At 45.9% G+C, this 25,127-nt stretch overlaps 1 protein-coding gene across 2 annotated transcripts in view; it reads left to right on the top strand.

The window, feature by feature from the left end:
- NELL1 (neural EGFL like 1) overlaps window positions 1-25,127 on the top strand; it is a 1,001,735-nt gene that overhangs the window by 7,542 nt on the left and 969,066 nt on the right. For both annotated transcript variants that reach the window (XM_004711602.2, XM_004711601.2), the window contains exon 2: window positions 2,802-2,930. In XM_004711602.2, coding sequence (XP_004711659.2) covers window positions 2,802-2,930 — 129 coding nt within the window. The remainder of the gene's footprint in view (window positions 1-2,801; window positions 2,931-25,127) is intronic.

Genomic DNA, 25,127 nt, shown 5'->3' with positions numbered 1-25,127 from the left:
CAGACACAGGTATTGGCCAAGGAGCACCAGGGATGGCCAGGAGCCTCCGGAAAGCTGAGAGGTGTGGGACTGCCCCTCTGCTCAGGGCCAGTAGCACGCTCATTTGGACTTTTAGCCCTCCGAATGATGACAACACATTTCTGTTCTTGAGAGCAAAACACGAAAGTGATATGAGAGATCACTCAGTGCCATCAAGTAGATGCCGGATCACAGTGATGCCTCTTCCATCTGGGTCCAGCTCAGGGCACATTCCCCAGACCACTTTCCAAGTCCCTGGCCAGAGAAAGCCCAGCTTGGAGATTCTTGGGGAGCACCCTTGATTTGATTTCTGCCAGGTGTGTGTAGAACACTGTAGACCACAGGGAACTGTTAGTTCCGTTCCTGTGTTTTCAAGGTGAGTACGCACCTGCTGGGAACCAAGCTCACATGGAATCCAACCTCACCAATTTTACATGAGACTCCTGTGGGCAAAGAGGGGCACTTCAACCTCAGTGCTTGTGTGCACACAGTGGGGCATTTGATCCGTTATCTGAGGCTGGGTGGCGGCAGCAGTATCAGGCAGGTAGGATGGACCTTTCTGCCGGGTCATATTCAAAGTGTAAGTTAGCGCATATCCCACCTCTGTCTCCCAGACACACTCCTTAAACCTCTCTACTGATGGCCTACTGCACTGTTCCTAACGGGCAGCCTCCTTGTTAAGCATCCTGATGGGGCCCCTGCTTTCCTTTTGGAGTCTCACCTTGTCCAGTCTCTCCCGTGCCTAGGCCGGCCATGCTAGCTCCATTTCTATGCCTGGAATATTCCAAGTATCGACCTTGTTTGCACCCACTGTTCTTTGTGCTTATAAAGTGCGCTCCCCTCCCCATTGTTGGACACTTCTAGTCATTAGGGTTTTAGCTCTGTAGAACTTTCCCTGACTATCATTTCTTCAGGGGGTCCCTCACCCCCCAGTTACTCTGTTTCATCACTTGGTTTTATTTGCTTCTTTCTTCATGCCATTTACTGTCACCTGAAGTTATTCTATTTGTTTGTCTGCTTCTTGGCCCCTCCCGCCCCTGCTCTCAGAAGAGTGTGTGTCACATAGCGCTCACGCATTCGTACCCACTGTAAAGCAATGCTGGAGGGTTGAACGCAGAAAGAATGGAAGGAAGAGTTGAAGAGTCGCCCTTGGGCAAAATGATCCCATAGCTGATTGCATTCGGGAGGAGAACACATCCATTTAGTTCAGGGGAGAAAAGTGGGCAGAAGACCCAGGAGGTACTTGTACAACTTCAAGGTTCACTGAGTGGGGGTTGGGGAAGAGTCACCGAGCAGATTTGTTTTCTGTTCCACCATTGACACACATGTTGTCTCCTGTCATCGACTGCCGTCCCGTCAGTGGAACATCACAGATCCCTCTCCCTCCCTACGTGCCCCATTTCCCTTCCCCCCTCTTTCCTAACCCTTCTGAGCTTTGTACTTGGGTAAATGCTGCCTTGGATCTCAGGTTATCCTAAGGTGTGCATGACTGCTCAGTGTGTTCTTGGTCCCCTCAGACCTCGGATGACTTAGCTTGAAAGAAGCCTAGATTACTGCAGGGGCTCCTGGTTCTGGGGGTGGAGGGGGGTGGGCAGTGCAAGGTGGTGAAGGTGGGAGGACAGCGGAGGTGGTGCTAGCTCTTTAGGTCCCGATGATATTTCACACCCGTCTCTCTGGGACCAACTGGATGGGAGAATGCTGAAGCATCACCGCAGAGCCTGTATTACCATCAGGCACAAGTTGACAGCGGTTGCTGATTAAAACATTTCCAGCCTCACAATCAGAAGGGCCCGATTGAGAAGCTAATTGTAGAGAGACAGAGCCTCTATGAATGGCGTCACATCATCTCTGAGCACGATCTCTCCCCGTGTTCATGTATCTATAGTTGGAAGCCACTTTGCAATCCTGAGTGAATCAGAGGCATCCTCAGGGATTTGCCTGTCCCAGACAAGGGAATAGGAGGTGCAGGGAAATGCTTCTTCATACTAAGAAGTTTCCGCCACACTTGTCTCATTTTCCATCCAGGAGTCCCCTTGGATGGAAACATGCCTGCCCAGGTCCTCCGCCTTCTCTCCCCATTCCTTTGCTCGTATCACAGGTGGCTGTCATCTGATTAGAAGGAAGGGTGCAGGGGAAGTCGTTACTGGTGCCAGTGTTGGAAGTCGTTAGTGCAGTCAGTCCTTGAAGGAAGAAACACCAGGCCACAATCTTGTTCTCACTGATCTCAAGTCCCCAAACTTCTCGGAAGCCCAAAGCTTCTTCATAACGTACTTGACAGCAAAAGCTACCCGAGGCTGGGCTCATTTGATGGCATCGACTTGACCCAAACAGTTGTGAGGCTCTGTCTGCTCTTTCTTTACCCGAAATAGAAGGAGAAACCATCTTCGTTGTTCCAGAAATATGAGTGTGTTTGATGACGGGGTGTTGTGCCAGACTCTGTTGAGGGGAGTACCCCAAATGCAACATAGAGGCCATATCACCTTTCCAAAATATGATGACTTTTGACTTCTAAAATAGTCCTGGCCCCAAGGATTTTGAATACGCGGTTATAGGTCTGTGATGTGGAGTGAATGGGGCGTGGGGCAAAAGGACAACCATATCGAGGGGCGAGAGAGCGAAGAGCTGCTCTCCTTTGCCCTCCTGGGAGAGAGCCTCTCCAGCTGCCCATCCGAGGCCTGCTGGAACCGTGCTCCGGCCGATCTCTGTAGGTGCTGCTTCTGATTGTTGTTAGGTTTGCAGACAGGTTGCTTTTTATGCTGAAACTTCTGGTTGTCCCTTTGCAGTGCTGGGCTTCGGGATGAACCCTGACCTTCAGATGGACATTCTCACCGAGCTGGACCTGGTGAACACCACTCTTGGAGTCACTCAGGTGTCTGGACTGCATAACGGCAGCAAAGCGTTTCTATTTCAAGGTAAAGGCGCCTAATGGGGGTTGTGGCTAGGGTGGAGTGTGCCCTCCGGAGATGGGCTGAATGGTGGATGTTTGTTGGGCTCATCTTTGCGGCTTCTCTTGCATGATAGCCGTGAGAAATGCTCAGAAATGTGGAGCAATGTTCAGATAGGCAGGGGGTGTGCAGAAGGGTACCGGGGCCACTGAAAGACAAGGGGTGATCTATTCTGTTTGGCAGTGAAATAGGGCCGCAGGGATTTGGCTGGGAATGTGGTGGGTGGAATGAAATTGCCAGGGTCTTGAAAACCATGTCTCTATCTGTGTCTCTATCTTCAGCTCATCGAATGGGTAGACCAGAAGGAGCAAACCAAACTCTAACTGCCATCAAGACAGAGTGGAACTGCCCCCTGGGTTTCCCAGGCTGTCCACCTTTAGAAAGGAGTGTGGATGACCAGAATGACAGAGGATCAATGATGGCTGTGTTCTCTCAGAGATGGAGTGTACTTGATCTTGCCCACCAGAAAATTGACTACGATTGAGCATATCACCCACACTCCTTCATAAATGCAGTATAGCCTTTAAATGGCTCTTAAAAGGATTTGAATTGGAGCCCTACCCCTTCCTGGCATTGAAGCTTTGGGCAGTTACTTAGCCTGACTATGCCTGGTGTTCTCATCAATAATAGCAGGGCATACCTGACTGTACTATTTTAAGGATTGGAGGGTCAGTAAACAGATAATTATTGAATTACAGTGGTTATCCTTAATAAAGGGCTACATCGGCTGCCGAATAGTAATACTTTGACACCTACTTCCATTGGGATAGGGAGATGGTGATGGTCGGGGAGAAAGTGATGTGTTAGTGGAATCCTGACAGATAAGCAGAAAGTCTGATATTGGAAGGGATGGCATGACTCAGTATTCCAGGTGGGGGAAATTGTATTCGTAAAGGGCTTCAGCCAGAAATGGATGGAAATACGTCCAGCATGGAGGAAGGGTGGTGAGTATCCAGAGAAGGAGGCAAGCACTAGGTGATGTGGGACCCTTGTAGGCAGAAGGGGATTCACCTGGGACACACAGGTTTCAGTGTGCTGATGATTCATTCTTGATGTTAACGGTGGTAAATATTACCTCTGCCAGTTGGCCATGTGAATGGCTTTGTGCTTTACTCTGAGAGCAGTGGGGTCTTATGAGAAGGTGTAAGCAGGGGCTTGACCTAGACAGATACAGTAGTCAAGCAGCTTGGATATTCCTCTATGACAATGCCTGGCAGCATTCTTTTACCTCAGTCTTTTATAAAGATAACAAAGGCATTACTTTCAGAATGACTGAACCAGCATTATGGGATGAGATTTACATATTTACTGTGTTAATCACTTAAGCCTGTTGTTGTGCAGCAGTTTCCAAATCTGTGACCTTTGTGGAAGTGGATCGCACATCTGTCTCTGAGGCATCTCTCGGGTGGGTTCAAACTGTCAACCTTTGGGCCAGTGGTTAAGTGCTTTACCCTTTTGTATACATAGGGGCTCCAAACTTAACCTAGTTGAGGAGATACAGAAAATCGTCAGATACTAGATAATGATATAGACTTACTCTCTAACTGCCATCACGTCCATGCCGACTCTTAGTGACCTTATATATAGGACAGGGCAGACGGCCCTTGTGAATTTTGAGGCTGTAACTCTCTGCGGGAGTAGGAAGTCCCATCTCTCTCCCGAGCAGCCGGTGGTTTTGAATTGCTGATTTTTTGGATTGCAGCCCAACTTGTAACCCCTCGGCCACCAGTAGCATGTTAATTTTCACTTTACTCTTTACTACAAAATTGGTCAAGTATGTAAACCAGTCATAGTTAAGAGAATACATCTGGGTGAGTTTTGTGTTTGTGTTGGGCCAGGTCTGCTCAGTCGTTGTTGAGTGTCGCTGCAGTATTCCTGATCTGACAAGACAGTTGACCCTCAGCAGTTTTGCTGTGGAAGCGCTGGTCTGTTAGCTTCTCCAGGTCAGGAGTGATGCTGTCTAGTTCCCTCCGGGATCACGACAAGCAGTATGCATGGCGGTGACTGCGCCAAAGCCACTACCATCACACTGATTGTGACTCACGGCAGCAGCAGCCTAGCCAGAGTAGAACTGCTCCTTGGGAGTTCGGAGACTAAATCTTTTTAAAAAATTTTTTTAATGTTTTATTTTTTTAGTCATTTTATTAGGGCCTTATATAACTCTTATCACAATCCATACATACATCAATTGTGTAAAGCACATTTGTACATTCATTGCCCTCATCATTCTCAAAACATTTGCTCTCCACTCAAGCCCCTGGCATCAGGTCCTCATTTTTTCCCCTCCCTCCCCCCCCCCCTCATGAGCCTTTGATAATTTATAAATTATTATTTTGTCCTATCTTGCCCTGTCCGACGTCTCCCTTCACCAACTTTTCTGTTGTCTGCCCCCCAGGGAAGAGGTCACATATAGATCCTTTTTAAAAAAAATCATTTTATTAGGGGCTCATACAACTCTTATCACAATCCATATACACATCAACTATTTAAAGCACATTTGTACATCATTCTCAAAACATTTGCTCTCCACTTAAACCCCCGGCATTAGGTCCTCATTTTTCTCCTCCCTCCCCACTCCCCCCTCCCTCATGAGCCCTTGATAGTTTATAAATTATTATTTTGTCATATCTTGCCCTGTCTGAACTCTCCCTTCACCCACTTTTCTGTTGTCCGTCCCCCAGGGAGGAGGTCACATATAGTTCCTTGTCATCGGTTCCCCCTTTCCAACCCACTCTCCCTCTACCCTCCCAGTATCACCACTCACACCACTGGTCCTGAAGGGATCATCCATCCTGGATTCCCTGTATTTCCAGTTCCTATCTGTACCAGTGCACATCCTCTGGTCTAGCCGGACTTGCAAGGTAGAATTCGGATCATGATAGTGGGGGTGGGGGTGGGGGGGAAACATAGAGGAAGGGAATAGGCAGCCTCACCTTTCTCTCAAGGAGTGCCTGGTAGATTTGAATTGCCGAGCTTGTGGTTAGCAGCCCAAACTGTGATCCATTATACTGTCAGGCTTGCTTGACACAGAGTAATAAAAAGCTTTTTGAATTGAATGAACATTTCCTCTGTAAATGGTGTGCTGACTTAATTAGTTTTTCCTAGTCATTCATTCAACTCAACTCAAGTACGAGTTCTCTGGGCTGGAATTCTGCTCTCTAATCTGTGTGTTTTCTGTTCTGGCAGTCCCCTCTGGGACGTCTGCCAGGCTACAGCAATCAGGAAGGACGTTAAGCTTCTTTGGTGGAATAGTGACTTCGCTGTGGGCATTTGAGCCGAGGCTGTCTCTCCCTTGTATGGCCCCTGGTGGTTACATGGAGTCCTGTAACCTGGGTTAATCCAGGATAATCTTCCCATTGTGTGTTAGACAGGGTTCTCTAGAGAGATAAAACAAAATTGCTGATAATTTAATATATTTATTTATAAAGATAATTAGATATATAACAAGAAATGAACTGTTAAATCATATACAGATAAATATATAACACAAGAAATAATTAAATTATAAAGCACTACAAATGGCTCAGTGCAACTCACGTCCCGTGAGAGAAAGTTGAGAGACTAGCTGGCTATGTCAGCACAGCAGCCAATCACAAGGCAGGTCACCAACCACCAGTCCCCAGCTCCAGAGATGTCTTAAAAGGACCTCAATTTACAGCAACACAGTTCACAGGCTAGGCGTCCCACAGGTAGTGTAGCCTTTAAGTTGAGGCACAGAACAAGCAAGGCAGCCGCACACTGGTCCGATGATCAAAGAGCGAGAGACAAGAAAGGCAAGGCTCACCAAGCCATTTATCTCTCTGCCCTTCAGTTAATCCCACTTGTGTTTATCAGCCAGGCTGGCACAATAAACTATCTCACATTGCAACATTTTAAACTTAAACTCATCTGCAAAGTCCCTTTACCATCCAAAGTGACATAGTCACAGATTCTGGGGACTCGGCTGTGGATGTCTTTAAGATAGCAAAGACAAGCATGCTGGTTGTGACTTGCGGCGATGCCCTGCGTTGCAGACAGGACTGTGCTCAGGAGGGTTTTCCATGCTCTGACCTTTCAGAAATGCGAGCCAGGTCTTTCTTTTGAGATGCTTCTGGGAGAGTTTGAAATTCCAAATTTTTGGTTAATAGCTGAGTGTTTAACTGGTTGTGCCACTCGTAGACTTTAGGGACAACTTTAAAAACAAACAACATCCCCACCCCCCAAACTCAACCAAACCTTTTGCCGTTGATGCTACTCTCGTTGTCCTACTCTGTAGGACAGATAGAACTGCCCCCATACAGTTTCCTGGGCTGTACTCTTTTTTCTTTAATGAGTAAATCATTTTCTTAGGGTCTCTTACATATATTATAACAATCCACACGTTCATTATATCAAGCAGACACGTTGTCATCAACAATTTCAAAACATTTCCTTTTTTCTTGAGCCCTTTGATATCAGCTCCTCTTTGTCTCCCCTCCCCATTGAGAACCCTTAATATATTATGTATTGTTATTATTATTTATACATATCTTACCCAACCCATTTTGTCCCTTCACCTAAAATCCTGGTATTCATCCCCTCGAGGGGGGTTATTCCACCACCATTGTTATCTGTTCCCCTTCACCCTCTTTACCCCACTTTCTTTCCCCTACCCTACTGGAATCATTACTGCCATTACTGTTTCTAAGAGGGTTTGTCTATCCTGAATTCTGTATATTGAAAGCTCTCATCTGTATCGATGTCTGTACACCAGACTAGCAGGATTTTTGAGGTAGGACTGAGATAGTGCGGGAGGAAGAAGTAAAGAACTAGAGGAGTGTTGTGCGTTTCTTGGTGCTAAACTGACCTGGGCCGTATACTCTTTATGAAAGCAGGCTGCCACGTTTTTCTCCCGTGGGGCCACATGTGGCTTTAAACCGCTGACCATTCTGCTTGCAGCCAATGGCTTAGCCACTGAGCAACCAGGGTCCTGTGAGCCTCGTTTTGAAGCAGATCACTTCTCAACATTTTAAATTTATTCTGTCTACTACAGTCTGCTCTCTGGCCCCCAAAGAGTCATATCCTTTTTCATGCAGTCTCTGCTTCATTTCAGCATACCTAGACATCTCAACCCACGATATATATATATATAGATATCTATATCTCCTTAGCTCTTCAAGCATAAAATCCTATCATCTAAATCAGACATGGAGAGCACTTTGGCTATTATCTGTTTGGGGGGAAAATCAGCTTTGTGGACTTGTGAAATTAGAAAAGACACCGATCTTCACGCAAACTATAGTGTTGGCCTTGGCATAGGGAAATACTTATGGCCATTCCCTTTCAAAAAGAGAGAAGATGACATTAAAAACTGAGTTACCGCTTCCAAGCACCTTTGAAATTCAGCAGGGCAAACTTTACTGGGATTCACAGCCTGGGAATTATCCTCTGTGCCAGTTTTTATTGAGTGATTTTCCAACTCATTATGGGTAGTATTTTATGCTTGGTCATTAAAAATAAATTATCAGGGTAAAATATATGTAATAAAATTTTTGCCACTTCGACCATTTTCAGGTGGGTGGTTCAATGACATTAACTCTGTGTGCCCCCATGACTTTCATTTCCAAAGAGTGTCAATCAGCCCAAATGGAAAATGAAGGCCTTTTAATCAAGGCTTCCCTCTCTCCCCTCCACCAACATCCCTGGAAACCACTAGTAAATTTTGGCCCAAATGCATTTGCCTATTCTAGGTATTTCATCTAAATGGGGTCGCATACTGTTTGCCTTTTTTGTGTCTGACTTATTTCCCTAAGCATAATTAAGGCTCATTCATGTCGTGTCCTGTACCAGAATTTCTTTTCTCTTTATGGCTGGGTCAGATTCCCTTGTATGTATATACCACATTTTGCCTATCCATTTTTTTATGTCGAAGGGCCTCTGGGTTATTTCCACATTCTGGCTATTGTGAACAATACTTCAAAGACCATTGGAATATGAATTTGCATCTTGCTATTTGTGTCCCCCTCCCACCTTTCTGATATCTTTGATTCATTTTCTTTATTTTTTTGTTTTCAAAGACGATTTTATTGGGGGCTTTTTCAGCTCTTATAACAATCCATACATCAGTTGTATCAAGCATATTTGTACATATGTTGCCATCATCATTTTCAAAACATTTACTTTCTATTTGAGCCCTTGGCATCAGATTCTCTTTTTCCCCTCCCTCTCCCTCTCCCACCCCCGTGACCCCTTGATAAATTATTATTTTTAATTTTCTTTTTTAATTATAACATAACAGTTTTATTGACATATAATTCTAATATCATACAGTCCCATAGTGTAAACAGAGTTGTGTAGTCATCATGTCTTGTAATTTTCTTTTTTTTTTTAATCAATTTATTGGGGCTCATACAATTCATCACAATACATAGGTCAATTGTGTAAAGCACATCTATACATTTGTTGCCCTCATCATTCCCAAAATTCACTTTCCTCTTGGGTTCCCGGAATCAGCTCATTTTCCTTTCCCCCCCTCCCCCTCCCTTCCTCCTCCCCCCTCCCCCCTGCACCCTTGATAATTTATAAATTATTATTGTATCTTATATTACACTGTCCGGCGTCTCCCTTCACCCACCCCTCCGCTGCCTGTCCCCCAGAGAGGAGGTTATATGTAGCTCCCTGTGATGTCTTGTAATTTTCAATTGGATGTCAGACATTGTGAATTTTACCTGGCTGGGTGCTGGATATTTTTACACATCTTTAAGTATTCTTGAGTTTTCTTTTGTCTAGGACACAGTTAAGTCACTAGGAGAGCATTTTGATTTTTCCGCCTCTTTTGTTGTGTTAGAGATGAGAGCGGCACTAGTGCTAGTACTCACAGATTGCTCTTTCTCGTTGCTGAGGTAAGACTCGTGTGCAAACTCTTCCACTACCGTACGAATCACGAGCTTTTCTAATCCGACTGGAGGGAGTAAGTACGATTTGTTGGACAGGGCTGCCTTTTGGGAAGTCCTTCTCTGGCCTCTGGTGGTTTGCTCCCATGCTTGCTCTGAGACCAGCGTTTCTCCGTGCTGCTGGGCTTTATGCACTGCTCTGTCTCTGCAACCCGCTGCTTTCTCAGCCCCCTCTCTTCCCCTCCAGGAGACTGACTGGATCTGCGCCCCCCGGGGAATCTCTCCCAGGGCAGTTGGGGACTCAGCTCTTTTTGTGTCCTGTATCTTAAGGATGTCTGCTTTTCATGGACTGTTGGTCAATGTCTTGGAAGCTGCTTTATGGAATATTCATTTTCAATGGTAACTCAAATTAGCTAAAATTTGATAAAATTCAGAATTCGGTTCCTCAGTCGCACTCATCGTACTTGAGGTACTCAGTTGCCATCTGCGGTGAGGGGCTGCCGTGTTGAACAGTGCAGGTCTAGAGAGACTCGGCAATTTCACTGTGGCACCACCGCTCGGCCAATATGGGCAGGCTAGTGAGTCCCAGCCCTCAAGGTGAATGCAGCACAGTACCTAGCATCAGAGCAACGCACACTCTCTGCCCTGCAGTGCCTCCATTGCACAATACGAGGTCCTGACCGTGCCTACTGGATGTGTTTGCCTTCCAACCACTGCCCTCGGATCGATCCTGATTCCTAGTGAGCCGATAGCACAAACTGGCACTGCCCCTCAGGTTTCCCAGGCTGTGAACCTTTACGGAAGCAGGTTGCCTCATTTTCCTCCCACCGTGCGGCTGGTGGATTAGATGTACTGACATTCCAGTGGGTCGCTGATGCTGAACCTCATGCACCACCAGGGACCCTGGTATCATTGTAGTGAGGATGAAATAACACATATGAAGTGAAGTGCTAGGATGGGCTTGATACCTGGGAGTCCATGCACTGTAAATTGATGAAGTGCGTTCTTGTTGTTAGCTGTTGGCTGGGTTGGCCCCTGATTCATGGCGGCGCTCTCTCCAATGGAGGGAAACACTGTCCTGTCTTGCGCCATTCCCATGATCATTTGTGGTCAGACCTTTGTTTCATCAGCTGAGTTTTGGTTATAGATTGCCAGACCTTTCTTCCATGGGGTAGACCACGACACGCCCCTCTTACTGTGCAAAACATCTGCTTGTATGTATTACTTGTGGCCTATTTTGCGCGCAGAGGTAGAGGAGGATAGTGTAGTGGGAGAGGGGCAGATATTAGGGATCCGGCAGGCTGTATCCCTTACCAGTGCTCTTGTATGTCTTTCAATGTCTTTAAGCCTCAGCTGGAAATAGGAAGACGACTGGCTGTAAGAATCCGTGGGCGTAATATACGGGAAAGCATTTGGAAAGAGGAAAGTACAAGCGTGTTTTTCTTTCCTTCCTTCATTCCCATTTCCTCTGCTCTCTCCATGCGGAGTCCAGCCGTGAGGTGATGTGTGCTCTGGGAGTGAAAACTTTCATTTCAACGTTAGCCTGTCAATGATGTTGAGGAATGACACAGAAAGCACACTCCACTGGCGATACTCTCACAGTACTAACTTCTCAAAGCCCAGTGGGTTTCTCTTGGGGCTGGGCAGCTTTTTACGGTTTCCATTGTCACTGTTGTCCTTGCTTGGGTCGAATGGCAAATAATAAGATTTTGATTCTCTTCTTGCCTGAAACAAATGAGATTTTCATTAGGGGTGGTTGGCTATGGACATGCCAGGTGTGGCTTCCCTGTAAACTAAGAACCAGCACTAGATTTTCAAACATCATTGAAATGCCCACCCCTGGCTTTGAATGGGATTCAGAGGAGATCTGAGAGTTTGAAACTGTACTTCTCTGCCTGAAAGTGTCCTCGTGTTAAGTCGTTGGGAGGATGTGTCCGCTGGTGTTTCATTCATGAGAAGGAATTAGAATATGCACGAGCACAAATTCTTTAATGTGTGGTTTTTTCCCCCCTGCCAGGAAAAGTGCTACCTTTCAGGAGTTCTGTTTCAGAAGAGTTTCTGAAGAAAGGCTCGGTAGGATCTTTTAAGCCGGCTTTCTGTGACAAGTTTCAATGAAGGCTAATAGGCTATGGAGAAGTAGAGTCTGGCATTTAGCACCTGTTTATATTTTGAGTTTCCAGCGGCGTGCTGTAGAAAGCACAGGCGGCTGTGGCAAAGACCCTGTCCTCAACAAGGTTGCAGTTGCCAAGGGCAAGTGTACATCCCCGGCAACATTACTGCAGAGGAGAAGAGGGAATGCTTGGCGGAGGGGTGTGGGCAATGTCCAGAGAATGTTCAAGAGAGGGATTTCTCCTCCCTGGGGCCAGTGAGACCCGGGCAGACGGCACCTGACCCCGTCTGTGAAAGATGGACAGGGGGTGTGTGGCTTCTAGGAGCCCTGCCCCGGCAGTTCTTTTCACACACCAGTGCTTGAGCCTAAAGCTACAGTCTTGCATGCTTAGAAAATGTGAGTAAGATGAAGTTACCCAAAGGGGTTGCTTAATGCCGATCTTCCAGATTTCCTTCCACCCACGATTGCCCAAGTCTGAATTGTTTTTCCTGCTGATTGGATGCGCCTAGTTACTAACGACCTCCGGGAGCATTTGCAAGTCAACCTTACTTTGAGAGGAGTGATTTAGTATAACTTTGCATTTAATCAATTAGTGGAATGATTAAATCCACATACGGGCATCTCCCCAATATAGGTATTTTTGCTCTTGCCAAGATAAAAATTCAAGCAAGCTGCAGGAGCAGAATGGGTTGTCAAGTTCCTCTCTGGGGCAAAGTAACACCTGCACTGGTTTATTGCAGAGAATGGTTAAATGGCTGTGTGAGGAAATGTCTGTTATTGAGCAAATACACTCTGCCTTTCTTCCCCGCACCTGGACACGTCCCACATCTACACTGAGATCCGTTCCTTTCGGGCTGCTCCTTCTCCCTCCTTTGGGCGAGCAGCGAGGCAGCGACAGCAGAGAATGCCAACCGATGCGAACTCTTTGGGAAAAAGAACACTAGGGTGTGGGTCAATAATAGATTGACCTTGAGAAAATGACTTCCGCTCTTGGAGGACGTTGCTTCCTTTTCTGACCTTGGGTAATCCTACAAGACGTGTGTAAGGAGGCTAGTCCAAGCCATGGCCATCCCAGGCTACAGAGGAGAACTGCTCCACTGGGTTCTCTGGGATTCCAGCTCGTCCGAAGCAGATGGCCAGGCCTTGCTTCTGTGGCACTGCTAGGCGGGTTTGAACTGTCAGCCTTAAGGTTAGTGGTCAAACACAAACTGTTTACCTTACCCAGGGCCCTGATGATGAAATAATACAGATTCATTATCAGTGAAAAGAATTGAAATCTTATGTAATGTAATTACTAGGAGAATTTATTTGAAAGACAAACCCTCCCCTTAAATAGCTATTTAGATACTGCCTACTGTGTGCTAGAAGTTCCCTAGATGATCCAAATCATTTGCTCTTGACTGCTAAATTCAAGATTGATGGGTTGAACCCCCGCAGTGGTGCTGTGGAAGAAAAGGCCTGGTGATTTGTATCCTTTAAAATTGCAGCCTGGGAAACCCTACTGAACAGTTCTGTTCCATAGGACTTGGGGTCACCGTGGCTAAGAATTGGAAGGTGTATGAATTGTTGGGTATAACACTGATGACCTCTTCTGTAAACTTTCACCCCCCACACAATAAAGAGCTAAAAATACTATCTCAGTGGCAACGACCAACAAGTACTCACTAGACATTCACTTGTGGCTTGGGAGATACAACAGTGAGAAAGTCAGGAGCATCCTGGGCCTATCGCAAAACAGACAGTAGGCAAGGAATAACCGTTCACTTAGGGAACTTGTGAACATTCACGTGTTTCCATTTGGGGAGAAAAACTCTATTTTGTTTTTCCATCAGGGAGCGTGTACTTCGTAAAGAGACTGGATGAAGAGACTGAGATCCAGAGAGTCCCAGGGACTCACTTGTGGTCTCTCATTTGCTGGTGTGTTAGTCCAGGTAGACAAGAGAAACACATCCAGGGAGACTCGCATGTGTTTAAGAAAGAGCTTTATTACAAGAACAAGTGAATATTAAGAAAACATCCCAGCCCAGTCCAGATCAAGTCCATAAGTCCGATATTAGCCTATATGTTCAATACCAAATCTATAAATTCCTCTTCAGACTCACGAAACACATGCAATGATGCAGAATGCAGGAAGATCACAGGCCAGTGGGTGGAAAGTTTGTGGGTCCAGTGGTGGTAGAGGCAGCTCAGCACTGGCAGGAGTCTCCATGTGGCTCCTTCAGCTCCAGGGCTCTAGTGCAGCTCCATGTGTCTTGTCAACAGGAATGTCTCCCAGGGAGTGTCTGTGTGTGCTGCCTCCAGCGAGCTGTTTATCTCCTTAGCGCCTCCAAATGAGGTCATCACGTGGCGACCTGAATGACAGGCTAAACTCTCCCCCTTCACCCTTCAGTCTTAAATTGACAACAGATAAGTAACTATCACAGCTGGAGTGGCAGATGTGGGATTTGAACCCAGGAGCCTGTGCCTGCTGACTCCGTGCCTTCGCCCCACTCTGCTTCCCGCTGTGTCTCCCTCCTTCAGGAGAGTGGGAGTGAATACATAAGCACAACACGGTAACAATCTCGCCTCTCTAAAGAGGTACCAGGGAACATCTGCTAACGTGCGTTTTGGCAGGTATTTAAATCAGCCAGGACAGATGGTGGAATTGTCATTTGGTGAATTCCATGTAATAGAATTTTCATGATTCTTATGCACTTAGGAGGGCCTTGAAGCATACCTGGAGATGGAAACCTGGTAATCTGTCCTCGGGAGAACATGCCAGTCAAGCAGAATGCATCATGGGGGCTACACCTCTGGGGGCCATGGAACACTTAGAGTGTGGGTGCTGGCTGTCGAACCCGAGCTTTCTGGGGGAGAGCATTGTGGGAGGAGGGAATCTGCCTACACAGCATGGTTCGTTGATAAATGCTCTGATTCTTAATTGGGATTTATTTTAACATATCGGGACTGGTTGTTTTCTGTGGAAACACAGCTCCAAAATTAGAATGTAAATCAGTAGGAAAAAATATGATTTGATATGCAAATATTTTATTTAAATACAACTTTGCATGGCTGCAGCCAGTGTGTAAAGTGGAGCCAGGATACATTTGATCAGCCAGACTGGCTCAGCCCTTATGCTTATTACAGTCTGTTAAAAAGTAAGGTATATCAATTGCCTATCAGCATGGGGCAGCAGTGCAGGCACGGGGCCAGGCGCCTGGAGACCTGGGCTCTAGCCTCGGCTATTTCCCTCTTAGCCTTCTCCTCTTAATCTTCACTAGGAACACTGCAGAGCTTTGGTGGCGCTGTCCTGTAAGCGTTGGACTACTAAGCACAAGGTCAATGGTTCAAACCCACCAACTGCTCCTCAGGTGAAAGCTGAGGCTATGTACTCCCATTAAACATATACGACCTCAGAAATGCCCTCAGAAACTCTTATTAGGGTCACTGTGGATCCCTGAGTGGGTCCCGTGTTGGGTTTCGCCTCCTGGTGGTGTTGTGAGGTAAGTGCTGGACTGATAAGCAAGGCCAGCCACTCAGAGCCGCGGTTCTCAATCTGTGGGTCAAGGGCTTGAACGACCCTTTCACAGGGGTCGCCTGATTCATAACAGTATCAAAATTACAGTTATGGAGTAGTAACAAAAATAATGTTATGGTTGGGGGTCACCACAACACGAGGTACTGTATTCAAGGGTCGTGGCATTAGGAAGGTTGAGAACCACTGCTCTAAAGGCTCATACTCTCAAGGTATTTGGTTACGTCCAAGAAGTTTTCAACACGGAAACTTCCCCCTGAACACTCCACAGAGATTTATGGATACAATTGCAGCAAAGGTCAATCCACATATGCAGAAAGATCCTCACAGGATACTTAGGGAGTCATCAAACAATTGTTTTGGCATAAAATTCATGTATCAGTACCATTAAATAGTTCATTCACATTAAGAAGAGTTGTGCGGTCATCACCGCAATAGATTTCAGAACATTTTCTTCTCATCCTCATTATTGTGATCGCCCATGCCCCCCACCCTCCCCTGCCATGCCCCTAGGCAAGTGTTAATCTTGTCACTATAGGTTTACCTGTCCTGGATTTCATATGCAGAAAAATCATACAAACCCAAACCAAGAAACAAATGAACAAACAAAAAATTCAACAACAACAACAACAATAAAACAGAGGGAAAACCTCAATAGAAAAGAAAGCAGAAAAGAAAAAGTGAAACAAGCTTAAAACGGGTTAAAAGAGAGATCAAATGAGAAGGTACTACATTTTAACCTAACTCTATCTGCCCTCCTCGACTGTACAGTGAGTGCTCTGTGTCTGATAGCAAGGCTATCCACATCTTTGGACTATGGTCAGTGGGAAGTCAATGGAGACTTAGCCCCAGTGGGGACCCGCTAGATGGATTTGGGGCTTCCACTGTCCTCCGTAGTCAGGGGATTCTTAATTGTCCGATAATTCACAGGTCAACCCCTGTCCTTCAGCACCCCTGTGATGGAGACACTCATATGTCATGGGGAAGTTCATATTATATTTTTGGACTATTCTATTAAGAAGAATAGTCTACTTGTTCCACTCTGCATCATACACCAATGCCCATCACAGTCTCTGGCACTTACAGTTGGCATTCAATAAATAGAGTTGTTCAGATAATGAATAAACACCGAGTAATGAACGTCAGGACGAAAACAAAGAAGTCTAAACCCCGTCCCCATGAGATACCCGCTCAGAGAATCACAGATGGCTTTCAAGGTCTCTCTCCCTACCTCTCCTCATGCTAAAGATTGCTGATTGCTTAGCATTTTCTGATAAGACAGCATTTTGAGACGCCACCCACCCTCATTGGTATGGTCTCACATTTGAGTAGCTGGTTGCTTTTTCGTGCCTCTAATATTGTTTAATTTATGAAGAGGAACATGATGCTCTCAAGATAGTCTGACCAGTACACAGCAGAGAATCTTCTTCTTGGTTCAAGTTCATATGTTTCTATGAGCTAAACCAGAGGTTGAATTTATCTTTTGGCAGCTCCATCAGCTATGCATTAATTCATACCTTTCCTTCTATAGTTGTTTCTTCTTCTCACTTGATGTTGCTAAGCTCTGACTTCTTCCTTCTTGATCTGATGGAGTTCTGTTTTGGATGCACATTTATGTCCTTATGCTCATTATCATTAAATTTCATTGCTAGTCATAAAGGGAGAGGGTTGGATTTGACCACCAAGGTCCCTTGCAGCTCCTACAGATAAAAATAGATTATTCTAGAACTGCATTGTCCAAGAGAACATTCTGTGAGCATGGAACTGTTCTCCATTGTCCCAGTCCAACACTGTGGCCACAGCCACATGTAGCTGTGGAGCACCTGAACTATATTTAGTGTGACGGAAGCATTCACTTCTGACTCTTAGAAACCCTGCAGAACAGGCTAGGTTTCCTAGACTGTAACTCTTTACAGGAGTAGGAAGTTTCATTTTCTCCAAAGGAGCAGCTGGTGGATTTGAACTGCTGACCTGGTGGTTTGCACTCCAATGGGTACCCACTACACCACCAGGGCTCTTACATGTGACGAGTAGCTACTGTCTTGGCCAGTATGGTCCTAGAGAAAAAGTTCCAGAATTGTAAAAGTTGAATGACATGCACAGCATGTGGGACGAGAGGCCAGTAGGGGCTGGGGAAGCTTGTTTAGCTCCAGGATTCATTTATTCAACGGTCTTTTATGAACAGATTATGGAGCGTCAGTTATGAGCTAGGCACAAAATCTTAGGTGCCGGGGAGACAGCTTTGAAGAAGACAGTCATGGTCCCAGTTCTTAAAGGGCTTCCTGGATTGGCCCTGGGTGCATATTAGAATCACTTGGTATGCTAGGATCCACCTCTAGAAATTCGGATTTATTAACACAGGGCCTGAGGATCCCTGATGTTGGGGTGAGATAGGAATTGGACTGATAAGCACAAGGTTAGTGCTTCAAACCCATGAACTTTTCCATGGGGGAAGATGAGGTGGTCTTTACCTTTAGTTTTACAGCCTTTTGGGGTAGAAATAGATCCAATGGCTGTGGGTTTTTTGAGAATATAGAGCCCACAGCTGTGACAGACTTGTAAAAACCCCATTGGTGAATCTTAGTTGGCAGTCAGGGCTCAGGATCATTGGTCTGGGGGCTTAGCGCTGAAGCGAGTCATGTCAAAAGTTTCACCTTGTTCAAAATCAGCCTTCACACACAAATCCTACCTGGAACATAGTTTAATGGGCATCCAAGCTAGCATTACCTATCTTTCTCATGTTGAAGCTTCTTATCTCTTTGTAAATATTATTTGGGTAATTTTCCAGTACTGTCCAGGAAATCTAATTTCTATATATATATATATATATATATCCTAAGTTTGGACAAAGTTTATAAAGATCTCGATATACCTGTATTTATGAGTACTTTTTTTGAACTAGATTTATGTACAAAGATTAAATTTACTTATCCTACTCTACAAAATTTTGCCATTTACAATGATTGAAAGCACTTAGTGAAATGTATAAAACAATGGTTAGTCTTAAAAAAATGAGTTCCGTCTTTGGAAAAGGTGGGGATTTTCTTTCCCCACTCTGCATGTTCTGAAGAACCCCTTTTTGAAAAATGGCTCCTTCCCCAAGCAGGAGCAGTTTTAGCTGATGCCCCATGGTGTCAGTTGCATATGTAATGGTTTGTTGTGTAATGGTGTCAAGAAATCACCTCATGGCCATTGAGTCAGTTCTGCCCCATAGTGACCCTGTAGGAAGAGTAGAACTGCCCCAGTGGGTTCCTGAGGCTGGAACACAGAGTCTCATCCTTCTCCTGTGGAGTGGATAGTCTAACACGTAACCTGCTACATCAACCAAAAAATGCCTATCTTTCAACAAATAGTGTAGCAGCCTTTTCTCCTGTAAAATGTATTACTAATCTTGGAATTGGGTTTCCACACAATTCTGGGCCTAGTGATTAAAAAAACAAACCAAAAACCCTCCAACTACGGTCTTGACTTCTCCAGACTCTAGACTGATGCCCCAGTGGGAGGAGGCAGATGAGGGGCTGTGGTAATTACATAATCTGGTGTCAACCTGAGACTATTAGGAGTGAAGGGGTGGAGGCTAGCCTGTCAATCAGGTTGCTGCTTGATGACCTCATTTGGAGCTGTTAAGGAGACAAATAGCTTCCTGGAGGCAGGACACACAGACACTCCCTGTGAGACATTCCTGTTGACAAGACACGCGGAGCTACGCTAGAGCCCTGGAGCTGAAGGAGCCACATGGAGACCCTTGCCTGTGCTGAGACCCCTCCACTGCCACTAGATCCACAAGACTTTTCATCCACCGGCCTGTGATCGTCATGCATTCTGTGTCATTGCCTGTGGTGCGTGAGTCTGAAGAGGAATTTATAGACTGGTATCAGACATATGGGCTAATATTGGATTTATGGACTTGATCTGGACTGGTGTCAGGGGAGCCAGCCTCTAACAAATCATCACAGGTCTGGTAGGCGCAATTGTACAGCGATAATAAGTAAAGATTATAGTAAGGTCTTATAAAGAGAGATAGAAGAGAGATTGAAGTAATGGAGTCGGACACATTTCATAGTAGCATGCTCACCTCAGCCCCCCTTGGTCGTCCACGTGAGGATGTGGAAGGTGGGAATTGCAGGAGCAAGCGGAGAGGGGGGAGAGAATTCTTTATGCTAGCCAAGGCTTATATATCTTTGGGAGGGGGTGTGCATGCCCATTAATTACAGGTAGGCATACGTCACAGGACGGGGTTGCACTATAGGTTATACAGCAATGAGGGGGGGATAATGTAGGGACATACACACAATAGGAAAGGGAGGGATTGGGGGTACACATGTGACAAGATGGGCGGATCCTAGATTCAAGATGGCAGCCTAACTTTGGATGTCAAGGAGCAGGATTGACCTGTTCTCTGGCTCACCATGAACCCCACCTACAATGTACCAGGCTGATGTCTGAAGGCCTTCAGGGAGAAGTAATCCATTGTCCTTAACATCAGGGAGTGGGCTCCACCTGTGGTGGGACCAGGCAGTAGTCTGGAGGCTGAATGCATCTGACCTCCCACGTTTGCTGGCAAACAGCCTCTAGGGGTTGGCATATCTTTGGGGGAGACAAAGCTGGGGAAAAGTCTTTTTATATCCCACAGACTCGGCTACTATGTTTTCTCAATATTCATTTGCTCTTGTATATAAAGCTCTTTCTTACACACATATGAGTCTCCCTGGATTTGTCTTTCTCGTTAACCTCGACTAACACAGGGACCAAATGATTATGTGGAGGAAGGATTATGTTCGTTATTTGGCATCAGATATGTGCTAGGCTTGAATTTTCTGAGGAGGAGAACATTTATTGTTGTTTTTTGCTTAAGATAAGCACGATTTTACCTTAGCTAATAGTATCAAGAGTTGAATTCTCCCTACATATTCCCATGAATGTCTGGGACATCTGGAAGAGCCTGCCAGAGCCTCTTTTATCTGGAACCTTGTTGGTTGCTGTGACCGAGGGGAACAGAGTGTGTGACAAAGCATAAGATGGTGGTGACAGCTTTTGCCTGGAGCTGCATCACGCTTGCTCAAAGCAAAGTTCCTTGGCCAAGCTGGATTGGGAAAATAACTTTCCCCAAGGAAAGTCAGCAAATATTTGTGAACAACAATATAGTCTATTATAGTCTGTCCTTTGCATCACAAATATTTGATTCAATCTCCTTTCCACTCACAAAATACTCCCCTTTCCTCCTTCTAGGGAGACCATACTAAAGTACCCTCCAGTTATGGCAACACTCCCAAAGCCCCGGGCCCTGTGAAGGTCTCTATATCCCGTAGGCATCGCTTGGTTTAGAGTTCTGTGAACTGAAGAGACAAATGGCTCGCTTCCCTACATTCAGTAAGTCATGATACAACAGGGCCAGAATAACTTAATGAACACTTCTTTCCTTTTTTTCAAAGAACGCTTAACGGAAGAATGTAAGATACACAATTGTTCCTTCTGTAGTAATGTGGGGAGTTCCTGGGAAAGATGTTACAAGCCTCGTTCTTTTGAGTTTGGGCATGTTTTGGGTCCTGGGGTGGCTCTCAACTCCCTTGTTCCCTGTGGTTCTTGGCTTCACTTTCCTGTCTCTTCTTTGGCTGCTGACAGTCTTTCAATCTGTTTTCTCCTGTAGAAGTTTAGGGACCCACAGGTCATTTTATTTCCCAAACAGACACAGTCTCTTAGCTGAAGGAGGTGTGGGTCTTCGGGCTATAGAAATGAGAGTAAGGCTCAGTCATCTGTCTCATCTCTTTAATTCAAGGCAGCTTTATGGACCAACACCCACACTCACAATTAATTTTGATTACCCGGAGCCCAGCAGGCTTTCAGAGAAGGGTTGGTCTCTTTCTCGATTGATTTGAGCCATTTTGCCCACACTGGAACAATTCCCTGGCTTTTTCTTAATTTGTTCAGGTGTTTTAACAATGGGTGGGATTTCTGAGGCCTTGATTTGAGCCTCTCCCTACGGCTGAGTTTTAATTGGTCTGTTCCAAAATGTTTTCCAGTTTTATTTCTTGTTTTCAGGAGATAAGAAAAAGTTGCCTCTTTCAACCCCACAAGCTGTAGAAATCATCCTGGTTGGCCAGGCGGCCAGTTCTTGCCTCCTTCCTTTGGTCTGATCCTGGTCAAATGCAGCCAGTCATAATCAAGGCGTGTTTTCCAAATTCATCAGGTACATTTTTCACTTCCAACTTATTTCAGAGGGCATTTTAATGGAATGTCTCATGGCTGTGTGATGCTGGTATGAACCAACATCCTTCTAGTCACCAGGGAAGATTGTTCTTTTTCTGCTTACGACCTGACCCCACAATCCAGTGTGACTTAGTTTCAGTTTGCTTGCTGGGTGGCAGCGTTCCATTCCTGGACCGTTTCTCCATCTCCAGGAAGGTGATCTATAGTCAACCACACTCGCCTCTCAGTGGCTTACAGTGAGTTGGTGTATCTATCTCTGGCTCTTGCTACATGCCCATGATGAATTGGCCCTCTCGCCTCCACATTTCCCTCCTCTGGGTCCCACAGCAACTGCTTTGAGGAAATTTGCATTCCTGTGGTAGAGGGAAACCAAGACAGCTGCCGTGCACGCGCTTGTAAAGCCCTTGGCACTTCTGCCCAAAGTTCATTGGCGAAAGCAAAGTTTACCTGACCAATCCTATCTTCAAGGAGAAGGAAAGTACAGGCCCCCTGAGAGAGGGGCGGCAAATATTTGAGTATGGTGACAGCCTAAGGAACCCTGGTGGCATAGTGGTTATGTGTTGGGCTGCTAACTACAAAATCAGCAGTTCAAGATTATCAGCCTCTAATGGAGAAAGATGAGGCTTTCTACTCCCGTGAAGATTTATAGTCTCAGAAATCCATAGTCTACTTGGCCCGATGGGGTAAGTATGAGTCAGACTTAACCGGAAGGCAGTGAGTTGGGCATTTGAGTTAGCGTCTACTCTAGCCGACTAGTGTAGTGTGATTGGAAACATTTAGGAGATAATGGACAGGGGTGGCTCCTGGCGACTAGGTACCTTGGTTGAATGGAACAGGGAGTAAAGCGAAGGACTTTGGCTTTGATACCAAAGATCTAATTGGCTATCTACCCAGAAGAATCTATCCTGTCATGGAAACTGAATAGGTTAACATATCAGGGCTAGAAAAGACCTGAGAGGCCCAGAACATAGCTGGTATAGGCTTTGCATTCCGGAACTTTAAGTTCCAGCACTGCCGCTAAGTAGCTGAGTGATATTTGCTATTTGTCCAGTTACTTGGCCTCTGAATCTCTCTTTACTCATCTATCAAAAAGGATAGCAATATTATCTACCTCATAGTTATACTTTATGCGTTTTTATCTCCTCCATTTATAGCTCTTACAGGAGTAATTATATGTTATATATATATACTGATGATATATATAGCTCTTTTAGGAATAATTATATACCAAGAAGGCATCCCAGCCCGCTCTCACTCAAGTCCATAGCCCCTCATCAGATTCATGCCGCCCAGGCAATGATGCAGAATGCAGGAAGACCACAGGCCAGTAGGTGCAAAGTTGCTTGCATCCAAGGTCGATGGAAACATGGTTAGGCTCTGGCAACATCAGGATGGTCAGTGAGCAGGGAGAAGACAGAGAGAGGGAGGTTCCCTGGGCCCTCCCTAGGAGAAGGCACCAGGAGCCACCAGCTGGCTGTGACTTGATTGACAGGTTAGATACCACCCCTACACTCTTACCAGTCTTCACGTTGACTTAAAACTATGTAACACTCACACCTGCCATGCTCTGAGAGCAGGTTGCCCGGTCAGTGCCCCGGTGGAGCCTCTAGGTAGGTTCAAGGCACTGGCTTTTTTGTTAATGTCAGCTGAGTGCTTAGCCATTGTACCAGTAGGACTCCTTAGCATGTTCTTCTTCTTCTTTTTTTTTTTTTAATACTTAAGCCATTAACTTAGCGTGTTCTTAGAGGATTTATAGCCTCTGCGTCTCCATTCAGCTTGTGACAGTAAGGAAGAAAGGACGAAGAATTTATCTGCTGCCTTTGAACTCCCATTGGTCGAAATTCCTTCCTTGAAACTTCTACTTCCCCAAACTTCTGCACTGCTGGTGCCTGGATGCCTAGTGAGCCCTGAGATCAGCTGTCGGGGAAGGCCAGGCGTGTGTGATGAAGGCAGAGGACACAATGGGCAACTGCTGGTGCATGAATGAGTGCAGCGAGAGACCCTGGGAGCTGTTCCCATGACACTCTGTGGGTCGGCAGTGGTATGCATGGTAATGGCAGTGATCTGGGTGCATGGCTTCAGGAATGGTGTTATCTGCCGGGTGGCCTCAAAGTGGCCAGAAAGCAAACCAAGAACACTGGGGTACCCTAAATATCATCACCTTTTAAGCTCAGTTTTCTCACTTTCTAGGTGAGGACACAGCTCCTCAGAGAGAGAAAGGCTTTATTTGGTTACACAGGCTTTTTGATCTGTACTTTGCTTCTAGCCCACCGTTATCTGTTGCTGGGCTTGGCATTTACAGAGATCTTCTCTCAAATAAGGTGTCATGTTTCCTTGATTATTTCCCATAAGACATTGGGGCACCCGGAGAGTACCCAGTCCTTGAGAGCTATGCCGTGGCCCTCTTCTGCAGTGGCTGATGAGAAAGCAAGCTGTCTGTGGAGTTGAACCCACAGGGAAGAGGTTGGATGAATTTAGGATGCTTGAAAGATGGAACGACTGAGGTTGTCCGGGCCTAGGGACAGCTGTTGCAGGCCTGGCTCCAGCTCCCGTGTGTTGGCAGCAGCTCTGGGATGAAGGGAGAAGATTGATGTCCAAGGAGGAACCTGGCTTCGCTGGCTCCCGTAGGATGCTAGGCAAAGCCTTCCTGTCGAACCAAATCATCCAAGAGACCTAATGGCTCACTAAGTGCAAGGCCCAAAGCACCAAGTAGAAACGGCAAGTTGCAGGGAGGTCCAGGCTCCGATTCCTGTCCATTTGGAAATGAACTTGTAGTGAGAAGATACATGGACAAATACATGAGTATCAGGGATGTTGTTAGGTGATGCGGAGGTGATTCTGGCTCAGAGAAACCCTATACTACAGGAGAACTGCCCCAAAGGGTTTCCCAGCTGTAATCTTTATGGGAGGACCTTGTCGGGTCTTTTCTCCCATGGAGCCATGAGATGGGTTTGAACTGACAGCCCTTCAGCTGGCGGTTCAGTGCTTAACCATCATGCTAGCAGAGCTCTTTATTGGTAATCACCATACTATTAATTGCCCCTGATCCAAGCTATGGCATTTCTCATTAGCCTGCTATGTGTGTGAAGGTGGGACATTGATTAAGGAAGACAGAGAAGAATCGGTCCATCCGAATGCTGCTGCTGGTGAAGAATGTTGAAAGTACCATGGCCTGCTGTGTGAGTCGGGGTACGTTAGAGAAACAAATCCACAGAAACTCATGTATAAGAGAGAATTTTATATAAAGGGTAAGTGCATATCAAGTAAACATCCCAACCCAGTGGTGCACAAGTCCACAAGTCCAACATTAACCCATATGTCTGACGATAATCCACAAAGTCCTCCTCCCTCTCACAAAAGACAAGCAATGACACTGACTGCAGAAGGAAAGCCGAGTCAGTGAGCGTGTAAGCATCTCAGCGCTGGCAGGGGTCTCCACATGGCTGCTCCAGCACCCAGGGCTGCATCGGGGTAGGTCCATG

This window comes from Echinops telfairi, unplaced genomic scaffold, assembly GCF_000313985.2.
Source record: "Echinops telfairi isolate 266 unplaced genomic scaffold, ASM31398v2 ScPeMD7_60;HRSCAF=208, whole genome shotgun sequence".
NCBI classification, from domain to species: Eukaryota; Metazoa; Chordata; class Mammalia; order Afrosoricida; family Tenrecidae; genus Echinops; species Echinops telfairi.
This window is presented reverse-complemented; position numbering and strand designations above follow the sequence as displayed.